The following is a 24,683-nucleotide window of genomic DNA, read 5'->3' as shown; positions in this document are numbered from 1 at the left end:
ATAGCCTTGTTCAACACCAAAGTGGCCACGACTACAGCTGAAACTAATTAGTGTAAGCAGTTTTATTGTAGTTCACTGCAGTGGCTTCGCGCTCTAATTCTGAAAAGGGTTGTAATACAGCGTTAACACTCCAGCAAATGATTTTCAAATTGTTTCTGATAGGCCACTGGAAGTCGGGGAAATGGTTGTCAAACTGATACGGGACGAAGACACTAATGGTACCGTGAACGTGGTTGCAGCAGGTGCAGAGATGAAGGCGGTGTACGGACTTACAGCCCGCGATTTGCAACTTGAGTAGAAGGACCGCTTCTTTTGATGAAATTCTCATGTTGCATCAACGATTGATGTTCATAACTCGCCAGGAAGCACTATATTTTGTGCGAAGGAGAAAATAATTCAAACTCTTTCTAACCTCTCAAAGAAAAAAATTAATAGCTGTAACTTTTGACAATATTTTAATTATTTTCGCTATCCCTCTTTCCCGAAGTATCCCGAAGTTTCCAGAAACCTTTGCAGACTATACATCGTGTACAACATGCAATTTTGTTCTTGAATTCTGGTCTACATTTCAATCAACAACAACATGGGACGTAACACAGATGTAGACAATTTAATACTAGGAACTTCGACATGATTTTACTGACAATCCAATCTAAGAAAATGCATTAGAAGTTGCGGCCGATGGAGCTATAAGGCATGATAGTCAGCAATTTAAAGCCATCGTTGAGTACAAATATTGCACACAATTCAACTGTAACAACACTGTCACCTACGACCAATGAACTCATAACATTCAGATCCTGGTAATTATCATAAATATTGAAATAAAACTGCTTTGAACGAAGGCAAACATTTCACTGATAATCACAAGGCACACAGTTGCACTGAAACACAATAAAAGCACTCTTTTCTAATTGAAATTGATCATTGAGGTGTGCATGCCCAACTTCAGCACAACGTGATAACACTCTGTAATTTGGTGCCATTGTCTATTTTCAATGGTTGTTAATGAATGACAATATACATTAATGCATGATTGTCAAGTCCATTTCACGGTCTCATTGCGGAAAGAAAAAGACATTTCGTCTCACAGTCTACTTGGCGTTAACTATCAAGCAACAGTTTCATATATATTGTTGAAATTGTAGTAGTAGCTGTATATAACTATTTGCTGTCATCGCTTAAGGTAGTATGCACCTCGAAAGTGAAAGACTTAAACTTTTGCTCTAACTTTCCTCAAGGAATCTTTCAATCATTCTCTTTCAAAATCAAGAATAAAATAGGGGGTCACCGTGCAAATTTTGGTACTAGAGAAACAAATTACCCAAGATTTAACGATATTAGAAATTCAAAATGGCCGCCATCCCTGTGTTAACTCTATGGAGAAAAATAAAATTTTCGAATTTCGAAAAACTAAGTCGGTGAAAAGTTTTCTTTCACCGAGAGCTTTAAAATGAACCCCCACATGTGGTATATCAGAAGAGAATTGTAAAAGTTTGAGAGTCCGAATGTCTGTCCCCGAGGTGCGTTCTACCTTAAAAAGACGAATAATAATAATGTGACTCACTCGTATAAACCCAATTGTGTAGCCCACCAGCTAACATCTAAAACACTGTTTAATCCATTTGAGATTGATATTAAATTCTTCACAACTTTGAACCACATTATACAAATCGTTAAACCCGATTATTTTACAAACGTTTACGAAATGCGTTATCCGTAACGTCTATGGAATGAAACGCACGTTGTCTGTGTAATATCACCGATGAACAAACACAACCAAGGGAACAAAAAGCCTAGGTCACGGTTTGATTGCTGGGCACGTCATTTATCTCTGGGTGCGGACAGTCCTCTGTCATCTTTGAGATCTGTAAGAAAACAAGAAAACAAAAACGGTGAAAAGTGTAACATCATTGTTGTTTTTAAAACCAAAATTACAGTGTGAAGTCAGGATAAATCGTAATCTAATGGGTTTCATTTATCGCAGCAGCCGTCAGACATTTGTAAAGTTGAACAAACAGGCAGCTGTGACACAAGATGAGCGACATTAAAAGAAAAAGAAAGTAATGAGGAGAAAACGATTACAAAATCGAATTGCGTTATGCAATGCATGTCATTCATGACAAACGTCATGAATGACATGCAAAGCATGTTGGTAGAGCATCCGAAATGTATTCGGTGATGGGTTCAAGTCCCGCATGGGTCGCTTTTCATTTCATTTACTACATTTCAAGAAATAAAATTCGTATAGTGAGGTGAGTCACAATTTCAAACCCCCAAAAAACGTTAAGGACTAGGACGATGGATGAAAGGATGAAATATAACTGTCTATCTTGTTCAAATCGTTGAAACTTCGCAGCTTCAGATTTGTCCATATTTGTCAAATACATGTGTCAAATTTGTGTTCATCTGTTTGAATAACGGTCTAAAGACACAGATATAAGTTTCTATTGACAACACTGACTGACCTCTTTCGCGAAGGTAGACATGTAAATGAACATCATGGATAGCACAACAAGGAAGAGCGCCCTCACAGTTCGGTATTCATCATCATTCCTGCTGTAAAATATACACAGCCAAGTAGCCAATGAGAATGCACAGATGAGAATGAGAAATATCGCGATGCACTGGACCAACATAGCAATACCCGTCGAAGATGAAATCGGTTCGCACTCAATCAAGACTGACTCTATTGCCAGAACAAACAACCAGAAGAAGACGATGACTACACACGACATGGCAACCACCTACAGGGAAATATAAAACGAATAAAACCTATCAGATCAAATAAGATTAGGTCGCCGCATTTTAAATGCAATTAAATAATACAATGTTCATTTGTCATGCCAATCTTTCACACTTCACAGTTTAAGATTATTAGCAAACGAAACACACTGAGAAGTTGAGAATCCAAATCATGCAGATCTTTAAATGAAAATGTTCAATACTTACACCTAACTTTGGCATCCTTTCAGTAAAATCTTTCAATGCCAGTCTGACAGAGCTGGAAACACCTGAATATAGGATGTGATATGACAATTACTCTAAACAAATTGTTACACGATTTTCCGTTTCTCGTCAGGAGACGAGGTACGGTATATTTTAGCTTTGAAACAACTGAACACAAAAGTCGAGGTCATAGTGTTGTCAATATCGGTGAAATGATATACAGTTACGAATCCTGTAGGCGAAAAACGCAATTCTTATTTTGTTGTCAGTATCGCTAGCATGGTGTTTCTTAATAATCAAAAAAGAAAATTACAGTAACATGGCCATAGAATAGTGCAAATTCAGCTAATTGCCTAGTTACTCTATCCTGAGATTCTCACCAGTATAACAGTGTGCGTCGCTAATGGGCCTGAGAATATAAAAAATTGGCAGACATTGCAACCTGAGAAAAATCAGAGCTTTTTGCTCCGCAATATGTGGTATTTTTGTGACTTACACTCTAACTTGTTGCTGTATTTATTTTGTGAGTGTCAACGACCTCTGATATCTCAGGTGTGCACGAAGCAAACTCAATTCACCTCCACTTACCCAAGCTCAATCAATGTATTTCTTTTTGATATCTGCTTGTAAATGTTACACTAACAAGCACAAATTTGAGTTTACCCAATTCCCATGTTTCACTCACCAAACCAAGTCTTTACTGGCTGTAAATCCATCATACAGGGCATCTCTGTACATTGAACTCTGTTGGGTCCGACGTACTTTCTGGTTTGTTCGATACCTTTCGTCAGATTCATTTCAGGAACCGATTGACACTTCTTGACTTGGTACGGTGGTTCTACTTTGACATCGTGGTAGACGAAATCATTATCACCGATCCATTTCTCACAGTCAGAGTCTTGGTATTTTTTCTTGTGACCTTCACAGCTGCATCTAACTTTGGCATCATATCTAACAAAATAAATTTTATTACATGCTAGGTTTATCAATACATACTGAGTCGCCAATTTTCTATAATTCCGCTCTGCGCATACGCGCCCCTTACACGTGTGTATATTCGCCTGAGAAGTGTTCTTCTTAGGCGTATATACACACGTCTATGGCTCAGAATGGAATTTTAGAAAACAGGCTACTGCGTTTAGCTCATATTTACATGAACGCATCCACGAAGGTGCCACCAACACTTGTGTGGTGTGACCTAGGAAGAGTTTGACTATTAAATCTTCGTACCTGTGGTCGGGATGCTTACATTCGTACCAAAATTTGACAATTTTTTTCTCAGATTGTGCACAGCGTGCATTCTATACACCCCGAAATTATACACATTTTTATTAGCCAACCTTCGTGTGATTTGCTTTTCAAAAATCAACACGGCTCACCTGCATAAAATGTTTGAAAAATTAACGCTCTGTGAAGTCTTTTCATTGACCAGTCCTCCGACGCGACTAATTGTACCTCCGTTACCCTAGAATGCGAATATTGGTATTCTGCAGGGTAGCATATTTCAATGAAACAGACAAATATAAAGTGATATTTGAGTATTAAGATTAATAGTGGAATAGTCTCATGATGTTTTGTTTATCACTGTGTATGCGATACATTTTACCGGCGCATGCGCAGTGTTAAAACTGTAGTACCTTAACGACGGCATCCACGTTTCGATGATATCATTCATGGCGCTTTCCACAAATATTCTAGCATCTCTGCACTTCGCTGGGTCTGGTTTTGGATGAAGAGGTTTAAATGTTCGCTCCGTTGTGGAATACCACATCACCATGACAACGTCCGAGCCAATCTTTGTCAGTGTCATTCTGTGTCGCTTACTGACGGGAATGCGAGCATGGTGATATTTCAGGTTTTTCCTGAGAGTGGTTTCGTCGATCTCTTCGCGCCAATTTTCCAAACAGCGAACGACAAGTCGATAGTAAAACCCTTCTGGAAGAAAACCACCTGAGAAATGGTAATACAAAGGCAGGGTGTGGTAACTCTTCTCTTCTCCGAGAGGAAGCACTTCTAATCTGTCAAGTTGAAGTAAGGAAGGTACGATGTAAGATTTCGACACGGCAGCACGGTTCAAAGGATAAACAAGATCAAACTGCTTCAGAAGTTCAACAACTCTTTGTCGTCCCTTAGTGGTTCTCGAATCACCGCTGTCTGCACACATCGCTTCCTCGTTTGATACAGAAGTGATTTCTTGAACAGACTGGCGAGCATCATACGCAAGATTGTTTTCAACTGCTTTGTTTTTCTCCTTCTGTGCCGTGCATCTTTTTTGAAGATAACAAATTTGTGAGATGCCCGTAAGACTGCCTTCGATCATGTCGGATTTTGCGCTTTTGATTCGTTTTCGTTCATCCAAAATAAAATCCAACAGTTCATCATGCAAGATGCCGTATCTTCTAAGGTTTATAAGGAAACGCTCCACCTTCTTCTTTGGATGTTTAATCGGAAAATCGCCCAGCTTCATCAATATCACTCTACTTAGAATGCCAGTCAGCCATTTCGCTTCCAAAACGAGCAAATCTTCAAAGAAATAGACGATGCCGATTGCATGGAAATATTTCAAGATTTCTGATGTTTCTTTTTCAGTAATTCCAAGTTTTGTTGCGTAGTGGTTGAAGAAGGAAATGCTAACGACGTGTTTGTTTAGATCTTTCAGCGCCTTCAGGACAAGTTCTAACCGTAACCATTTCACGGGAACATCTGTTGTGAATATTGGTGCATCGGCGATCACTTTTAAACATTCTCTCAATCGCTGGATTTCAGGATCCTCTTCATCTGTTCCACTTTTGCTGTTGTCAATAATGAAGGTTTCCTGGAATACATGGGCGTCGAAGGCCTCTTCACATTCCTCAGCTAGATACAACCTCATCTCTTGGACAAATTCATCCTGTGAGAGTAAAAAGATGCCGTAACAGTTACACAATTTTTACAAACTCTGTAACCTCAATTTCTCTCTGTCAGACAGCGACACCAAAACTCAGTCAAAGAATAACCATTAACGGCAGTCAAATGTTTGGTCAGAAATAATCCTTCATGCTTTCTTGGTGGCGTGATATTATCACACAGAAAAAATCTTAGCTCTGTGATGCGTAGCCCTTTCACAAACCTGTTTTCCTTGTCAATGTCAGCAAAGATGGCATTGAATTTTACAGTGCTGTCACACAGGTCTGTGTACAACACTATAAAGATGTGTACGTGGTGACACAAGTGTGTGACGTGTGGTGTGCATTTCATGCTAGTACCGTTATCCGATAGGTACTACACAATTGTATATAGCTCTCCGCTGACAGACACGTGACAGGGAACGATGATGACAGTATTGCATATCTTTCGTGGATGTATTCAAGTTTTAAAGAGAGTAGTCCTGTCATTTTTGTAACCGAAAGTGTGAAATGTCTAAAAATTACGAAGTTACAGATCATTGCAATTATAGGCATAGAGATTGTGGTTCCATCACTGTGACTGTATCTGAAGATAAACTAACCTGTTGATCTTTGTTTAATTTGTCCTTCTTTGTGGCAACCAATATTATGAGAGGAGTCGTATATTCTTGGTCATCAATTACGATGGTCTCCGTTGATCTCTTACTGCATGTGTGTATTGAATTCAACCAAAATGTCAGGTAATCTGTAATTTAGAATAAATAATAGAAGTGTTTTTTCGTTATGTTCCTTTCAGTATAAAAGAACGGAACATAGAATTTTGAAAGATCTATCGTTCTACAAGAGTGCATGTTTGTTGTTCCTTTGTAAATTACCCTAGGTTAACTTTACCAATGACTGACAGCCTCAAGCAGTGAGTGGGTAGAGAATCTCAGCACGTTGTTTCTCTGAGATGTAATGGATGCAAACAAAATACTGATGGCATCAACTATCGTGTCGTGACAACTGTCGTTGAAAACTGTGTAACCGCGTTGTTTTTTCAGCTCCGATTTGATCCATTATACCTTTCGCAACTACCGTATTGCCAAGTACTATTATTCACTGAACACATAGGAACCGTCGTTGCTGACACTCGTAAGTCGTTAGATTGACATGAAAACGAATCTAATATAAATTGAACTAAACATTAAAAGTGGGAAATACAGCGATTTGTCACCTTTATATTTCATTTTCTTTTTCCAGCATTGGCGTTCACCCCTAGATTCACACTCGTCCATTGGACACTCTTCGTCCAGATCACGTGACGCATCCGCAACTAGGATGAATATCGACTTGTTATCCAGGAACACCTTATAAAGAAATGTATTTATTAATCACGTTTTCATTGAATATGTATTAAATTGTTGAATGAATGTAAATTAGCCACAACTTGACAAAGTCATTTCGATCAGAGTGTAGGCTGAATACGACATTTCCTGCATGTCCACTGGAAGTGAACAAAACCGTAAACATTACAAATGACGCCATCGATGATAGAAACTGAAGAATACTAACTGTAATTCCTTCGCTGATTGTCAGAGGGAGATAATAAGAGGTAGATTCACTCTTCGGGCATAGAAATCGAATTTATAATGCAGTTTACAATATCATGATGAAATCTACTTTACAAAAGGAGTTTGTTTTTAGATGACAAATTGAGGCTGCATCAACAGTAATATGTTATCCATGCGTAATATGTAGACGATCCTAGAGAATTACCTGGTGAGTTGTATAGTAGACACTTTGTCCTGCAAAATCCCATAAACCGAAATCACAGAACGACTCCATGTCCATTCCAATCTGATTGACGTTTAAGTTTTCAAGAAGTTTTAGTTCATCCTCGTCTTCGAATAGCAACTGTGACAACAAATCGAGTGACCCCAGATCGTCGCCATTATTCTCATCTTGGAAGACGTCATCATCGACATTAGGGTATTCTTCATCATCATGTTTGATTTGACGTAAAGGGACATCATGTTCCGATTTCACAGGCACGTTTGAATCGTGGTTTGAAATCGGCTTTTCTGGCATCTTCTCCGTTGGACTCAACAGTTCTCGCATCTCATCTGCTAGTAACTTGCGCATGACTATTTGCGTTGGAGAAATTTTGGTCTTGTCAGCAACTGAAATTGAACATAACTTCACGTCAAGCGGTGGAATGACACTTCTCATTAGGTGAAATATGTTGTGTGATGCAGGTAAGATTACCATTGGAATGATATCTTGAAGATTAAATGGAAAGACACATACCTTCAAAAAAGTTCGAGATATCGATAGAAAATCGAACCAAGTCTATGCCTTTTGTAGAATCGTGTCTAGGATTAAACTCCTCTTTGAAGAGACTTCGTTTAAGGCTCGTTTTCCCGACTCCAAACTGGCCGACAATCATCACTCGTCCTCGTTTTGTTTTGATTTTAATATCCGACTCTAGAAGGCTTTTTTCGGCCTTGACGGCGTGGGTTTTACTTCTTGGCCCGTCGATAGCAAATTCTGAAAAAATAAAAACAAATGATGAACATATGAAGAATACATATTGCATGCGTGAACTATATGTAAAATATATTTGAAAGTGTTTGAACACTGTCTTGTCGCCATAATCAGCAATTCGACGATACTTTTGACTGTCATTTGTCACGATACAGTAGCATTGATATATTTACATGATAAGTTTTCAAACTGTAGCAAACGGCTTTGCTTTCACTGAAACCAGCTAACAATATGTGACAAACTAACCGTTCAGATCGGTACACACATCATTGCAGTAATAATGTATATTGGTAGAATTAAAAAAAAATTGGTGAGAGTACATGAGGAATGTACGGGTGGCCTGTGTTTGAATATTCCAGGGGATTTAAAAAACAAACAAACAAACAAACAAACAAACAAACAAACAAACAAACAAAAATGAGTATCTAAACTTCACTCTCACTGCTCATGGATTATCATATTTTATGATCTTTTTGTCCATGGAAACGAAAAACCCGCACATTCAATGAGCAATACATGCTGGATAATGAAAAACAAGCAAACAATAGAAAACAAATTTTAAAAATTGCAACTTACCGATTTCCGTTGTTTGCGATGGATATTTTTCTTCAAGAGATTCACCCGCTTTTATTGGTTGAGCAATTTCTGTCGTACCCTGGCGCGATCTTCGTTTAGCTTGATGACGATTTCTTTCCTCCAACGCCTTGTCATAGTCAATGGCTGTGACGTGTCTGTGAAAGCCTAGGGAATACCTCACTCTGAGATCATCGATCAAGTCTGGTCTGCTGACTTTTTGTAGAAGTTGCACAAGCACCACGGGTTTTGTTTCTGAGATATGCCCAATTTCTCTCAGTTTTGCTAGCAAAGCATATGTGTTGCCTCGGCTCAGGATGTCAGCTCTGTCTTTCCTCGTGATACTGGGTGTAAGACCACCGCACAGAGCCACAAGTTTCCGTAAATCATCTGAAAGTTGTAAACGTACCAATTTTGTGTTTACAAAATCTTCTACACTTCAGTTTATTGTAACAGACTAAACATTGTTAAAATTCTTGAGTTCAACACAACATTGAAAATATTTGTATCTGTAGCAATTAGTGCACGTGAATAGCGTGTCTTCCTCTCAGTAGTAATTTGCTTATCTTGAGGGCGCTTGAAACAAACAGAAACATACTTTGCGATTTTCTTATATGAATTGGTCCTTCGTTGAATATGATGATATGATTGTAGGTACAATGAATATATAACGGTGAAATTGAATTCGAGTTCGGACTTAATTTATTCTGATGATTCACGTGCATGCACATGTTGACTACAATAAGTGTCGCTGAATGTAGAATGAAATTATCATTGCTTCAAAGGAAAAAAATTGGATTAAGACAAGACTCTCACAGCTCTTGGTTGGCTATGCAGCATATTGACTAATCCCTATCAGCTGTCAGATCTAGAGAACAGTGGTATAAGAAGGGAAAGAGTTCAAAATATTTTTTAAATTTAGAAAAAAGAAACTAAGAAAACAATAAGTCAACTGAGAGTGAGTATCACCTTATTCAAGGTGAAAAAGAGATTTGCATGAAATAAAAACATTTTATTCCAACTTGTATTCTTTGTCTGTTTTAGAGTTACATACATCTGATGATAATGATTTTTCAATCATTCAAATATCCCAAAGTGCCTCCAGATAAAGTTCATCTGTGTGAGGGCCCCCTGACAAAGGATGAGATTTTAATGCACTAAAACGAGCTCCAAAAAACAAGTCTCCTGGTAGTGACGGTCTACCTCAAAAGTTTTACTTGTTTTTCTGGGAAGTAATTAGTGATGCCTTGTTAGCCTCTCTGAACTTTGCTTATAACAGAGGAATGCTTTCAAATTCACAAAAACAAGCTGTCATTATTTTATTACCAAAGCCGGACAAAGACCTATCCCAGCTTCGTAATTGGAGACCATTATCTCTGCTCAATACTGATTACAAGCTGGCTAGTAGATGTATTGCCAAAAGATTGGAAAATGTTTTGCCGTTAATTATTCATGAGGATCAGTCCGCATTTATCCCAGGAAGAAAAATTATTGACAATATTCGCTTATTTTCAGATATTATAGATTTGTGTGAAAGCACTGGGCAACCAGCAGCAATGATGTTTATCGATTTTACTAAAGCGTTTGACACCTTAGAATGGAATTTTTTGAACAAAGCCATTGATTTATTTAATTTTGGAGATTCCTTTAAGAAATGGGTATCTGTATTTTACAATAATATTGAAAGCTGTGTTCTTAACAATGGTCACTCTACTGGCTGGTTCAAATTACAAAGGGGAATAAGACAAGGTTGTCCCCTGTCTACTGCACTTTTTGTGATAGCAATCAAGCTGCTGGCTATAGCAGTCCGCTCCAATTGTAATTTAAAAGGTATAAGACTACCAAATGGGCAAAAACAAACCATTTCTGGATTTGCAGATGATACCACTTTAATTTTAAAAGATCAAAAATCTGTTAAAATTGCTTGTGTCAATGCTTAGCCATTTAAAGACTTTTCAGGGTTGGAAGTTAACTTAGAGAAGACAGAATTATTGCTTTTGGGTACTTTGAAACATCAGTGGAAAGCGATTTATGAAATAACACCCAAAATGATCCAATAAGGTGTTTAGGTATCTTTCTAAGCCACAATGTCTCAAAGAATTTATATCTCAACTTCAGTTGTAAAATGAAAAAAAATGTTTGACAAGTTAAATATTTGGAAATCACGAGATCTTTCTATTAAAGGAAAAGTGGTAGTTTTAAAATCTTTTGGATTCTCAAACTTACTTTAGGTTTTGAATTCAATTTCAATCCCTGATAAGGAAATAAGTTGTACAAGGTCTCATTTGTTCAACTTTTTGTGGAGAGGAGAGAAACACCATATAAAAAACGACTGGCTGATTGGAGGGTTGAAATAGGGTGGACTACGTGTGATTGACATTGAAATTCAAAATAAGGCCTTCAAATTAGCATGGGCCGTACGTATTGCCAAAAGTACTGCTTTATGGGTAATAATACCCAAATTTTATTTCCGTCCTCCTGGGAAATTGACAGTTTTACTGAAGTGTAATTACAATATTCATAGAATGCAATCCATCATCCCCTTGTTTTACAGGGCTGTTCTGAGATTTTGGAAAGAGTTACAAAATTATAGTTTACCTACAATTTATCAAGATGCTATCTCAGAGATAATTTGGAATAAAGAGAATATTCTAGTTGAAGGTAAATCAGTTTGTTATGATAAGTGGATTAACAAGGGCATAGTATATATTCATAATCTTATTGATGATGATGGTAAATTCATGTCATATGCTAGCTTTATTAGTAAATATAGTGTTTCCACTGATTTTGTAACGTATTTGGGCATTATTAATGCCATACCAAGAGAATGGAAAGATTTAATTTTTGCTTGTAACCACATTTCAAATGTAGATATTTGTGAGAGGATTGTTGTGGATATTGGTAAAGGTAAATCACAGGACTTTTATAGTTTACTTGTTAAAAGAAAATTTGCAAGACCTACTGCTGAGATTAAGTTTGAGCAAATGGACTATGTTAAAGATACAGAAGTAAACTGGAAGCAAGTTTGGCATCTTCCTTACAAAGTTACCAAGGAGGAAAAGCTTATAGAGTTTTTCAGTTTAAGGTTCTTCATCGTATCATAGCAACAAATCTCTTCCTTTTCAAAAGTAAGTAAGAACTGATAATACTTGTGAACATTGTGGCCAGATTGAAACTGTAGAGCATCTTTTTGGCATTGTGAAATTGCACAAAAGTTGTGGAAAGCTATAGAAAATTTTTTGAAGGTCTATGTAAGTGTGTCGTTTTCATGTAAGGCCATTATATTAGGTTCTCCAAGTGATTCTAACATACTGAATCATATCATACTTATTGGGAAATATCTATTGTATGCAAGCAGATATACAAAAATTACACCATCTTTAATATCCTTCCAAAAGAAAGTAAAAGAAATAATGGCATTGAACAGAAAGTTTTAAGTGAAACGAAATTTAATACGAAATGGGGTATGTTTGTGCCCCTAGAAATGTAAGCTTCTTTACCTCGTACACCTGTGATTTCTGTGTTATGTATTGTTTTGTTGTCGTTTTGTGCGCTTTTTTTTCTTCAAAGTAAATAAAATTAATAAAAAAAAAATATTGACTAATCCCTGATGTGCCCTCAACGGTGTTGCATAGCCCTACCGAAGGCCAGCTGGCTTCGAAAGCTCTCTGACTCCGATTAAAGCTGTTGCTACATTGCGTAGCTAACGATGGGCTGTGAGAGAGTGAAGAACTGAAGTTCCAACCATACCATCTATATCAATTAAATCTCAAAATATCATCGTGAGAGCTGTGCATAACTAAGACATAAATAGCAAATAAGTTGCAAATATATTTTCACATCTGCAAAACTTATTGATATCAAACGAAACTAAAAAATCACCATCTTTCACTTTCACTTTCGCGTGCAATTTCAATGGGTATGGTCTTGTCTGTACATGTGAAATGTTAAATGACTGATTTTTCTATTAGGGCATATCATTTTGTAATGTGACAGTTCTATACGCCGATATTGTGCTTGAAAATTTCGTCCAGATGCCAAGGCAATTCTTTACTGAGAATGAGGATGCTTCATGTAAATGGGAAGGATATCCGAAATTCTAGTGTCCCGAACAAATCTTTACTAATTTATTATAATGAATAGGATGGTCTCATGCACTATTACGCACTCCGGAGTGTGACAAAGAGTTTAACCGGCACGACGCAAAGAACTGAAGCTGACGAAGTGAGAATGAACTTTAGGTGAAGAGATACTAGAATAGTTCTGTTAAATACTGTGCATATCTCACCTAGACTTATCTTTTCTGACAGTTCTCTCAGATAATTGTCGAATCGACTCTCTGTCGTCTCCATGGTGATTAGTCAAACCTTTAGTATCATCCAGTACCTGTCAAGTGAAAACGGAAATCGCAAATTAACGTTATTTCTGCTTGTCATTAAACGAATCTCACACAACAGTTTGACGAAATGAATTCCAAATCGAAACACGGCAAAAGAAGATGTGGCGATTCCGGGGGAACATTTTATTGTTGTCTGGGCTATAGCGACAAAAACATTTGTATTCACAACCAAAACATGCGGTGAATCGCGTCTTTTCGGGAAACATGTACACTGAAACGGGGTTATTTATTTGCGTTGGCAATTTTGAAAGTTCTGTGTAGCAAAACGCACAATTCCGTTACACTTTCCCACAAGAACCAACCCATCCCGGCCATAAGAATTCAAAGCTTCGCTAAATCAATCTGTGCACAACTTTGTTTCCTTACACTCGACGCCGTTTGTTTCCTTTCCAAGTTGTGGCCCATATCCAAATGTTTCAGTTCTTTTATCACTCACCCTACTCGAGTTGTTCGTTCACTTCTTTCTCTCACTGTATGTTAAAACGCAGTATAGAGACTGTCGTCACATGTATTTCATACCATGACACGAGCTATGCAGCCCAATGTCTCGCCATCATGAAAATTTTCAGTCAGTAAACATTACAAGATGTAAAAAAAAAAAAACAGGGAAAATCGAGATAACAGTCACAGCACATAAATACTTTGCCAACAATTGATTTGACTGCAATTCCTTTTGAGGCTACACGGATCAAACTCGATGTCTAATAATCTTTATGAAGTGATCCACAAAATTTACTGGGATGTAATGGATATCCGACAATCCATGGCAAAATTACCCAGGGGCTCTTGTGTCCGATGTATGCGCTGGACAATCGAGTTTTTTTTTAGTCTTTGGCATCCTTTCATATAACAGTTACTGTAGTCAGTTTCGATTAAACGTGATATGTATAGGCCAGCCATAAAACTCAGTTGTTTTATGGTAATACTGAACACATACAATAAAGTATAAAGTTGAGGCCGCATTAGACGCTATCATGGCAGATTGCAGTAACCCAATACCATCTCTACCATGAGGTCAGACCTAAACTTATATTGGAAAATCATGATAGCGGTTGGCCCCTCTGTCGATCGCTACCATCTAGTAGGCCTCCTCTACAAAACGTACTCTTGTTTTTCCTGACACAGACAGTTATATTTGTCTTCGCGACAACAACATTCCCAATCGGTATGTACTCGGTATGTAAAATCACAGGATATGTACAGAAAAGCCTATAATTCAATACCATTTGCTAACCGTCACATACAGTAATTGGCGTCCAGTGCTTTCGTAAACTTTTGAGAGAAACAACGTAACCGTTTTATTGCCAAGAAACAACATCACTTACACCGTGCCGACTGCGTAAAAAACTATTGACAATTAATTATATAATCCTCTGACGGTTTTTCCTGGAACCTTTAAAAAAAGCCAAATTCACAATCTCGCATCACTGCAAAATTAAATGTCGTAATACAAACTATAAAGCCAATGGAGAAGTCACACAATTTTTGTGTTATTAAAACACAGCGTTATTACACGTTTCAGGTCATTGCCAATACAAACAATGCATGCTGTCTGAACCGTCCATACTCGGAAACAAAAGTCTGCGCACATAACATAAACTATAGACTGTTCTGTCCTTGTCGTGGGCGTACAGTTGAAGTTAAACACTGTGAACGTGTGAGTAGATACTATCATAATTTCTCACCTGCTCACATTTGGTTTAGATTAAATCTAGTGAGAAGACCAGTTGTATCTGTCGGGCATCGCTTGCCTTCACACTCACGTACACGGGCGACCACTAGCACTGTATCCTCTCATGGTCTGTGTGATGTCCGTCTTACGCAGGGTCAAATTCCAAACTTGTCCATCCAGCTTCAGATTTCAAAACATTGACGTCATCGAAATAGGACTACACCACATGCGCTATGTTCTGCGTCAAGTTCTTATGTATGGAAGACTCTGTACTATCGTCTATTACGTGTTCAGTCTCCCATAGCGTCTGTATACTGTACATTCGAAAGCGGTGATGAACACTAGGACTGAATAAGAACACCGTAGTTTCGCAACGAGATGATCAGAGACAATGTAAATTATTCTGTTCAGGATGGCTGACTGAATAACTATTTTTGACAACTGTCTGGAAAGTTATTTTTATTTCAGTCGAGCATCAGCTCACAGTAAAATATATCACTAACGGTTCGTATTACATGGCTTGTGTGTACAGATTCCTTGGCGTCATTAATCATGAACAGAGGTCGAACAAAGACCATGAATGACAAGGATAAAAGAAGTTTGATAATTTGTTTTCATCTATTTTCGTTCTGTTAATACAACTTTTATGTTTTTATTCGCAACCCTAAAGCATCGACTTGGCTGGAAATATGCATTCTGTAAAAGTGAATTTTGGTCAAACTAGAATTCAGTTGTAGATGATTACATTGGTCAGTAAACATATAACAATGTGAAGAAATGACACCAGACATTTCGATATGATTGGGTTAGAACAAAGAATCTTTTTTCAGATAGAACAAAACGAATGCAAAATACATGAAAAGTAATATTTTTAAATCATTTAACTCTGACTGCATACGCAGCACCGTTCAATTCAGCAAATAATTTGAATGTAATCCTATGGTCAAGCGCTGCATTGCAATTGCGAATTGAAACCGTATTTAGAGATACGTATGATTTTTCCAAAGTACGTTGACAATTTATCAGTAAAAGTAACACCGAATGCATTTTCAAATCCTTAGATTGATAATTTGAACTGCTAAAAGACCTAGATCTCTTCTGGACCACGCTGGGACAAGAAGTACATTACCAACTTCAAGGGTCATAGTTCAGCAATGTATACAATGCACTCCGTCCGAATGGCGTCACATGCAGCTCTTCCTCGGCTGTATAGAGTGCAGCTGTTCAACGAGTCAGATATCAAACTGAAAACCAATTGGTAAAATCACAACGCTCTCTGCAGAAACTCTTCAAACAAGTTAGGACAAAAAAGGACAGTAGAAGGGATCGATTGAAAATGTCTGGTTTTTAAGAATTGCTGGGATATGTGGAACGATCAATCAGTCATTCTAAATTACATGCTTTAAAACGTAAACTTCTTGTCTGCTATAGCACTGGGCATCCTGTCGCTGTCTCGAGGAAGAATTACCACAACAACAGAAAGTAATGAAACAAGATATACTGATATTGTCACTGTCTTTTGTGGTCTATGAAAGCTGAAGGGCTCGTAACGGCCAAACTGGGAAAAAACAGACACAGACTTCTTTCCCGGTTATAAATATGTATTTTATTTTATTTTATTTTAAGTAAAGCTACATACACTCTTGATTTTTGTAACTGCAGTACCCGACATGTTATGTCGCATGGACGGTGTACATATCCGATGTCAAAAATAACACAAAAATAGTGGCTGAGTAAACATGTACACAACTATCCATGGGGAAGTTGAGTTGTAAATCTTTTACTTTTAACGACATTTCAAAGATTCCCCTTGTGAAGTACAAACCGACATTATCAAACAAATTTAGCTGTTCGTAGTTGTGGAATTCGTTTACATAAAAAATACCGTCAATGACGCTGTACCTTCTCTAATGTGTGGCCAGGTCAGGTAATTGGTTGTTGGCATGGAGTTGTTGGTAAATAGTTGATGATGTAGGGGCATGAGGTGGGATATGGACCCAAAGAACCCAAAAGATGATTAAATACATCAATCAAAAAAATTCTAAGCTACAGTATAAACTGCCTAAAGATAGTTCAATGTGGAAAAAAGTTAAACATTCAGAAATAAGAATTAACAGTCCAAAATAGTAATGACGCACTTCCTTACTGACCTGAGTGCATGTGAAATACACAACCTGGCATCTGTAAATTAAATGCATACCAAGTGATCATTTCCAGTCACTTTTAACTGTTTTTAATGGATTTTCAAAAAGAGTCCTGTGGAAATGATGAAAAACGCTTATCTGGTCTTGTGTTTGTAAAACCTCATGGCTGATAATTGTCATAGTATTGGAAAAAAATTGAAAGTGAAGAAATTACTGTTTTTAATAGGCATATTTTCCTTGAAATACATGACCGTGTAAAGAATATATGCTAAAAGTGTTTAAGAGTAAATTTCTTTTCAAAAAATAATTTAATTTGTGACCAAAGGATTTTTATTCTTTGAGTTTACAAATTCACACATTGCAATTTGTTCAATCATCTTGTGCAGTGCAAAATTTATATAATGACTGAAAAACAAAAAAAATTGGCAGAATTACAGTCTTTGTGATGTAAAATTATGGGTTGACATCACGATAACTGTTAATCTGTTTGAAGTACTAATATACTATAATTTAAAGAAGAAAAATTCATGCAGAAACGGTAAAATATATTGTCAGCAATGTAGTGTTAATTTTGACTTTACATCAAAATATGCCTTTGCTGGATACCAAATATATAGGGCGAAATATCAGCCATGTTCAGCAAAATCCACACAACAGCATTGATCCTTTTCTAATTTGATTTGATTTGCTTATGTTATCCTTGTATGACAGTCAGTACAATATGGAACTTGAACACAACACAGTGAATAAGTATGCTGTAAATGAAATGGTGTGGCTGCATCCACATGCAGCAATAGGAGTGCCTTTGTCTCTCACCCCTCATTTCCAACCTGTCCCATCCCTGAAAAAATAGTTTGGTCTTATATTTATAATGTTAATAATTTCTCTATTTGTTAAAATGTGCGCATCTCAAAAACTTGATCATAAACATTTTCATTGTTTTTTATAGCTGACCAATCAGTTAACCTGTTTATTTTGAATATTTGCGCATTTTCCTCAGTATTTGACATTTTCTGAATACCTTCTTATTCAGTTTGTCATTTTCTAAAAGTTTAAATGCTCCATTGTGCGGTTAAGCTTTCCACAGCATCAAATGTGGTACTTCATATAGGAGGGTCTGCCTCTAGAGGGCGGGCATCATGAACACTCCTGTGTTTGTTGGTTAATTCCTCCACGTAAACTTCTGATTGTACTGTAAACATTGAACATGGCCGACGTCCGATTTTCCTGTCTAAAACTTTCACTCATTTTCGTTCATATGACTCTGAAACTCCAGGAAACGATTGGGAAGAAAGGGTTATCTTGAAATATTGAGGTACTCGCCGACATTTTGCAAAATTAAATGAGAAAAAATGCAAGGAAAATGCCGACAGGCTTACACAATGACAGTTTTCAGACTCGGAGGCATATGATCATCTCTGCAGATTATGCAACAGGCCCAGATCACGTGAGGCCATGAGGGAATATCCACGCAACTCAGTACCAAACACTAGCGCTCACAGAGTGAGCAATCACAAAGTGAGTACCCCTAACGTCAGCTCAGTAGTCTGTAATAGATTGTAGTCAACTAAGAAACCTTGGAGAAAGGCTTAACACTGTGGCTATGCCGCTAAGTCCCCTTTGATTTTTGTCATAGCTCAAATCGTTCTCCCACACCTCAACCTGAGCCATGAACACCCCCACCAGTTTATGATATGCCCATCACAATGGCATGACGTCAACGGATCTTGACAGACGGAAGTCTTGACAGACGGAAGTTCTTGACAGCAGCATATTGGTTTTCAACTCTAATACCTTCTCTGTCTATAAATAGACACGAGAAGGTAAAAACGACACTCAGTATCCTGATTATCGTTTATCTCGCTTTTGATAAAAAAATCAGATCGTTACATCTTTGGCATAAATAGACTTATATATGAAAGGCAGTCTTAAAACGAGTTGTGAAAAACTTTCTTAGATATGTTGAGGATAACGCAAACAATTGAACAGTAATTATTGCACAAGTGTTTTGCTCAGAGGGGCAATATAAAAATAATCGCCAAAACATTTCAACAAAACTGAGCATGTTAGTTTCATGGTTCGTCGATTCTCAAGTTTAAGTTTTACGGTTGGCGATGCTCACGTTTAAGTTTTAAGGTTTGCCGTAATCTTGTAAATTCTCTAGGTATTTACGACAACGTAAATTTTCAACGCAAACACCGCAAATTTATAAACAAATGAAAATTTGGAGGAAATATTTCACAGTATTATATCTGAGTTCTGAAGGAAAGTCTGGACCGAAAAGCGACCGTTTACAAACCATTTATACTCGTTTTGGCATAGTATGCATAGATTCTCAGTATTCTTCTAAGTGCTGGTGTTGTTACCAAGAGGAGTAACTTCTTCCGGGCAGTCCTCTGTCATCTTTGCGATCTACAAACAAAGGCAGGGTCATAATTATTGTTACTGATTCTCTAGGTATTTACGACAACGTAAATTTTCAACGCAAACACCGCAAATTTATAAACAAATGAAAATTTGGAGGAAATATTTCACAGTATTATATCTGAGTTCTGAAGGAAAGTTTGGACCGAAAAGCGACCGTTTACAAACCATTTATACTCGTTTTGGCATAGTATGCATAGATTCTCAGTATTATTCTAAGTGCTGGTGTTGTTACCAAGAGGAGTAACTTCTTCTTCCGGGCAGTCCTCTGTCATCTTTGCGATCTACAAACAAAGGCAGGGTCATAATTATTGTTACTGGAGTCAAATAGTAATAATGTTCAAAATGCTAAAACATATACCCACCAAAATACACATCTACAATTTACTGTATCGAAAAGCGACTACCCTTACCTCTCTCGTAAACATTGGTAGGTACGGGAACGTCACAGAGAGTACGACCAGGAACAGCGCCCTCACAGTTCGGTATTCGTCGTCGTCCCTACTGTAAAATATGCACATCCACGTTGCCAGTACAAAGGCACAGATGAGGATGATAAATGTTGCGACGCACTGGGACAGCAGAATAATTCCTGCAACTGATGGAATGGCTTGGCACTTGATAAGGGCAGACTCAATGCCTAATACGAACACCGACACGAAGACGATGATCAGACAAACAAAGGTTACAACCTGAAAGAAAAGATAGGGTATAGGTAAGTGATCACGAGGCTCACCTAGCTCTCTCATAGCGATTCAATCATTTCTGAGAAGATCATCAAATCGTCGATAAGCATGCATATTCTCACTGAATCTTGCATAGATGCAAAAAAATTCGAATTTCTGTCTAATGCAACCAAATGCCCTGTGGTTTATGTAAAGCTTGAATGCATAGCTCAGCATTTCTTTACGGGAAGCTGTAACACTTTACAACATTTTCATTTTTTTGTTTATCATTTTTTTTTGTTCTGTAAAACAAACAAACGTCGTATTCTCCTCATAAAAACATATTGTTATCAAAACCTTGCCAAAACAGAGCAATGTTATCGTTGACACATTGTCTTTGTCCGGACTAAAACTTATCTCATTAAAACTACTGTATATCCCAGTGTCAAACTTGTCAATACAGTCTGAGTGTAATGTCTGATAATGGATGTGGTGGTTACAAGTCGTATACTGGGCTATACGAATTGATATTCTGAGAACAACACGACAGACGGAACAAAAATGCTGAAAATCCATCAAACGATACGGCTAATTGAGATGTAATGAAACTTGAGAACGCTAGTATACTTGTACAATGCGACGATTTAATAAAAACAGAATTTATGTACGTTTTTATTTCATGGTGGCAATTCGAAATGATTTTGTCGTCTGATTTGTAATTAGTGATTAAATCTGAGATTACTGAGCAATGTTGAAAAAAGCCTGCTTCTTATAGTGATAACATATATCTTATTGTTCTGTGAAGCGCACTACTATTAATGAACCTGTTGTAAAACACGTGAGCATATTCAGTTCATATCTGGTTATTTCATGGTGGCAATTCGAAATGATTTTGTCGTCTGATTTCAATAATCGCCTTCGCTATTCTTATGTTCCCTTACTAAGACAGATATATCTGGAATGAAGTTAAAAATAATACTCGTGTGAATAACTCACTCCTAATTTTGGCAGCCTTTCCATAAATTCTTTTGCAGCCATCTTGAGAGGATGCGAAACACCTGGGATAGGGAAGTACATATGTTTACAGTTAAGCACACGAAGGTTTGAACACACAGTCACGTTGATGTATTTTTTGTGTCCATGTTGAAACAACCTTTGCACATTATACAGAAGTCAACAATGGTTCACACCTAGCCCATAACACGTGTCGACATCATTTTATTTCTCTTTACATTTGTCTTTGCATTTAACAGAAAGCAACAGCTTCTTCCAGCGAAGTAATTCTAGACACTTCATCCCGAACATACATGTGGAAATGGCAATAATACTACTCACCAAACAAAGTCTTTACGGGTGCTAAATCCATCATACAGGGCATCTCTGTACACTGAACTCTGTTGGATCCGACGTATACTTTCTGGTTTGTTCAATACCTTTCCTCAGATTCATTTCAGGAACCGATTGACACTCCTTGGTGTCTTGGTACGATGGTTCTACTTTGACATCGTGGAAGACGAAATCATTATCACCGATCCATTTCTCACAGTCAGAGTCTTGGTATTTTTTCTTGTGACCTTCACAGATGCACCGAACTCTGCTTTCATATCTTTGGAAAAATGTAATAGTATAATAAGATAAAATCTGACCGAACGATTTTTAGCTCACGTGTGTAAACACGTGGGCTATTGTCATAGCGATGTCTGTCTGTCTGTCCGTGTGTGTGTGTGTGTGTGTGTGTGTTAGTGTGTGTGTGTGTGTGTCTGTCTGTCTGTCTGTCTGTTTACACGATAACTCAAAAACGCCTGAACGGATTCAAGTCAGATTTGGTACACATGTACCATGTGCTACTTGCAAGAACTGATTAGATTTTGGTTAGTGTGGCTTGCATATTAATGAAGTTATGCAATATCGTTTTTTTTCCATACAATGGTTTCCCTATGGAGACGGTAATGACAGTGTACACATATATCAAGAAATACTGCACAAAATTTCATGAAACTTTTCACAGATGACAATCTAAGAACATTATGATGATACTGTGAGTGTCATGTCAATTGTCTTCTCATTTGCATATTTAATGAACTTTTGTTATTAGTGAGATAACTCTGAAATTCCTGCACCAAACTTGATGATACGTGCAACAAATATTGATCTGATATATATCTAATTATACTTAGAAGCATTAGGCAGTGTCAAGTTAATAAATAGCTCATTTGCATATTTTATGAAGGTTTGTAATTAGTCATATAACTCCGATATAACCTCACCAAATGTGATGAAATCTGCTGCAGATACTGATCCGACTGATATCTAACTGTAGTGTAAAGCATTTAGTAGTGTGAAATTAATTAAGGTTCATTTACATATTTAATGAACTTCGTAATTAGTATATAACTCTGAAATCACGGCACCCAAGTCAGTGAAATTTGGTACAGATATTGTTTTGATAAATATCTAATTGTACTGAGAAGCATTTGGCAGTGTCAAGTTAACAAATAGGTCATTTGCATATTTTATGAAGTTTTGTAATTAGTGATATAACTCCAAAATAACTGCACTAAATGTGATGAAATCTGCTGCAGATACTGATCCGACAGATATCTAATTGTGGTGTAGAGCATTTAGTTGTGTGAAGTTAATTAAGGGTTCATTTGAATATTTAATGAACTTTGTAATTAGTGATATACTCCAAAATTAAAGCATTAAATTTGATGAAACTTGCTACAGATGTTGATCTGATAAATATCCAATTGTACTGAGAAGCATTGAGCAGTGTCAAGTTAATAATTAGCTCATTTGCATATTCCATGAAGTCTTATAATTAGTCATATAACTCCGAAATAACTGCATCAAATGTGATGAAACTGCTGCACATACTGAAACGACAGATATCTAACTGTGTTGTAAAGCATTTAGTAGTATAAAATTAATTAAGGGTTCATTTGCATATATTATAAACTTTGTAATTCGGTATATAACTCTGAAATTACGGCACTAAAATTTTGTGAAACGTGCTACAGATATTGATGTGATAAATATTTAATTGTGCTATGAATCATTGAACAGTGTCAAGTTAATGTAGGGTTTATTTGCATATTTAATAAACTTTGTAATAAGTGACATTACTCTAAAATTACAGCAATAAATTAAATAAAAAGTGCTGCAAATGTTGATCTGATGGATATCTAATTGTCCCATAAAGAATTGAGCAGTGTCAAGTTAATTGACAGCTCATTCGGATATTAAATAAAGTTTTGTAATTAGTGATTAAACTCTGAGAGTAAACCTGCTACATATAGTGATAACATATATCTCATTGTTCTGTGAAGCTTACTACTATTAATGAACCTGTTGTAAAACACGTGAGCATATTCAGTTCATATCTGGTTGTTACATGTGTCTACAGCATACATATATTCTGCACGTCGCAGCAGCTTCCAGTATTTCCGAAATATAAGCTGTTAAAAAGAAATGTAATACGATGGGCATTCTTTTTTTCAGTTCTTTTCACAAATATTACAGGAATTGTGGCTGTGATAATATGAATAATAAAATACTTTAATTTACCTGAGCGATGGCATCCATGTGCTGATGATATCATTCATCTGTTCTTCGACAAACATTCTTACTTCCCTGCACTTCGCGGGATCAGGTTCTGGATGAAGAGGTTTAAATGTCCTCTCTGTTGTTGAATACCACATCACCATGACAATGTCTGATCCAATCTTTGTCAGTGTCATTCTATGTCGCTTACTGACTGGAATGCGAGCATGGTGATATTTCAGGTTTTTCCTGAGAGTGGTTTCGTCGATCTCTTCGCGCCAATTTTCTAAACGGCGAACGACAAGTCGATAGTAAAAACCACCAGAGAAATGGTAATACAAAGGCAGGGTGTGGTAACTCTTCTGTTCTCCGAGAGGAAGCACTTCTAATCTGTCAAGTTATAGCAAGGAAGGTACTATGTACGCTGATGACTCATGTTTCGAATTCAAAGGAAATACGAGATCAAAGTTCCCGAGAAGGTCTATCAATCTTTTCCTTCCTTCGCCTGTCAGAGAGCGTCTGTGTCTTTGTCTTGTGACTTCCGTATTGCGCCCGACGTCAACCTGATCTTGACCGACAGGCAGATTATTGTTGTTTGGTACATAGAAAATCTCCGATCTTCGCTTCCCTATCACATCAATTTCATCTTCAGATTTGTCAAGAGCCTGTGTTTGTTCTGGAAAATCAACGATCTGCGAAATCCCAGTAAAGTCACTTTCTGTCTGCGATTGCCCTCTGTTGTTAGTCCTTTGTCTTTCTTCGAGAAGTAAGTCCAAGAGCTCCTCGTGCAAGATGCCATGGCGACGAAGGTCGATGAGAAATCTTTCCTTCTTGGGATGCTTGAAAGGAACGTCACCGAGTTTAATCGATATCACCCGACCTAAGATGGTGGTTAGCCATTTT

The 24,683-nt window shown here is 37.2% G+C and overlaps 2 protein-coding genes across 2 annotated transcripts; both read right to left on the bottom strand.

Moving 5' to 3' along the window:
• Positions 1–1,170: 1,170 nt before the first annotated feature.
• LOC139117463 (uncharacterized) lies at positions 1,171–15,355 on the bottom strand. The gene is made up of 12 exons (XM_070680587.1): positions 15,018–15,355; positions 13,222–13,319; positions 8,937–9,323; positions 8,124–8,363; positions 7,593–7,996; positions 7,051–7,183; positions 6,437–6,579; positions 4,587–5,839; positions 3,635–3,900; positions 2,953–3,014; positions 2,469–2,747; positions 1,171–1,868 (listed from the first exon to the last, which is right to left on the bottom strand). The coding sequence occupies exons 2-12, from the start codon at positions 13,283–13,285 to the stop codon at positions 1,797–1,799; spliced, it is 3,303 nt and encodes a 1,100-aa protein (XP_070536688.1). The 5' UTR covers positions 13,286–13,319; positions 15,018–15,355; the 3' UTR covers positions 1,171–1,796.
• A 1,241-nt stretch (positions 15,356–16,596) lies between these two features.
• LOC139117462 (uncharacterized) lies at positions 16,597–24,062 on the bottom strand. The gene is made up of 6 exons (XM_070680586.1): positions 23,805–24,062; positions 21,573–21,843; positions 21,234–21,295; positions 19,986–20,264; positions 19,741–19,856; positions 16,597–19,560 (listed from the first exon to the last, which is right to left on the bottom strand). The coding sequence occupies exons 2-5, from the start codon at positions 21,613–21,615 to the stop codon at positions 19,788–19,790; spliced, it is 453 nt and encodes a 150-aa protein (XP_070536687.1). The 5' UTR covers positions 21,616–21,843; positions 23,805–24,062; the 3' UTR covers positions 16,597–19,560; positions 19,741–19,787.
• Positions 24,063–24,683: the final 621 nt, after the last annotated feature.

The sequence above is a fragment of the Ptychodera flava genome, chromosome 18 (genome assembly GCF_041260155.1).
Source record: "Ptychodera flava strain L36383 chromosome 18, AS_Pfla_20210202, whole genome shotgun sequence".
In the NCBI taxonomy this organism is placed as follows: domain Eukaryota; kingdom Metazoa; phylum Hemichordata; class Enteropneusta; family Ptychoderidae; genus Ptychodera; species Ptychodera flava.
This window is presented reverse-complemented; position numbering and strand designations above follow the sequence as displayed.

Coding starts and splice junctions, on each gene's coding strand:
- LOC139117463 (XM_070680587.1), bottom strand. CDS start 13,285: ATGGAGACGACAGAGAGTCGATTCGACAATTATCTGAGAGAACTGTCA. Junction 9,324..13,221: donor GTCAGAAAAGATAAGTCTAG/GTGAGATATGCA, acceptor TACAACTTTCAG/ATGATTTACGGAAACTTGTG. Junction 7,184..7,592: donor TCTACTATACAACTCACCAG/GTAATTCTCTAG, acceptor TTTCTTTATAAG/GTGTTCCTGGATAACAAGTC.
- LOC139117462 (XM_070680586.1), bottom strand. CDS start 21,615: ATGCCCTGTATGATGGATTTAGCACCCGTAAAGACTTTGTTTG. Junction 21,296..21,572: donor ACCCGTAAAGACTTTGTTTG/GTGAGTAGTATT, acceptor TCCCTATCCCAG/GTGTTTCGCATCCTCTCAAG. Junction 20,265..21,233: donor AAAGGCTGCCAAAATTAGGA/GTGAGTTATTCA, acceptor CTTTTCTTTCAG/GTTGTAACCTTTGTTTGTCT.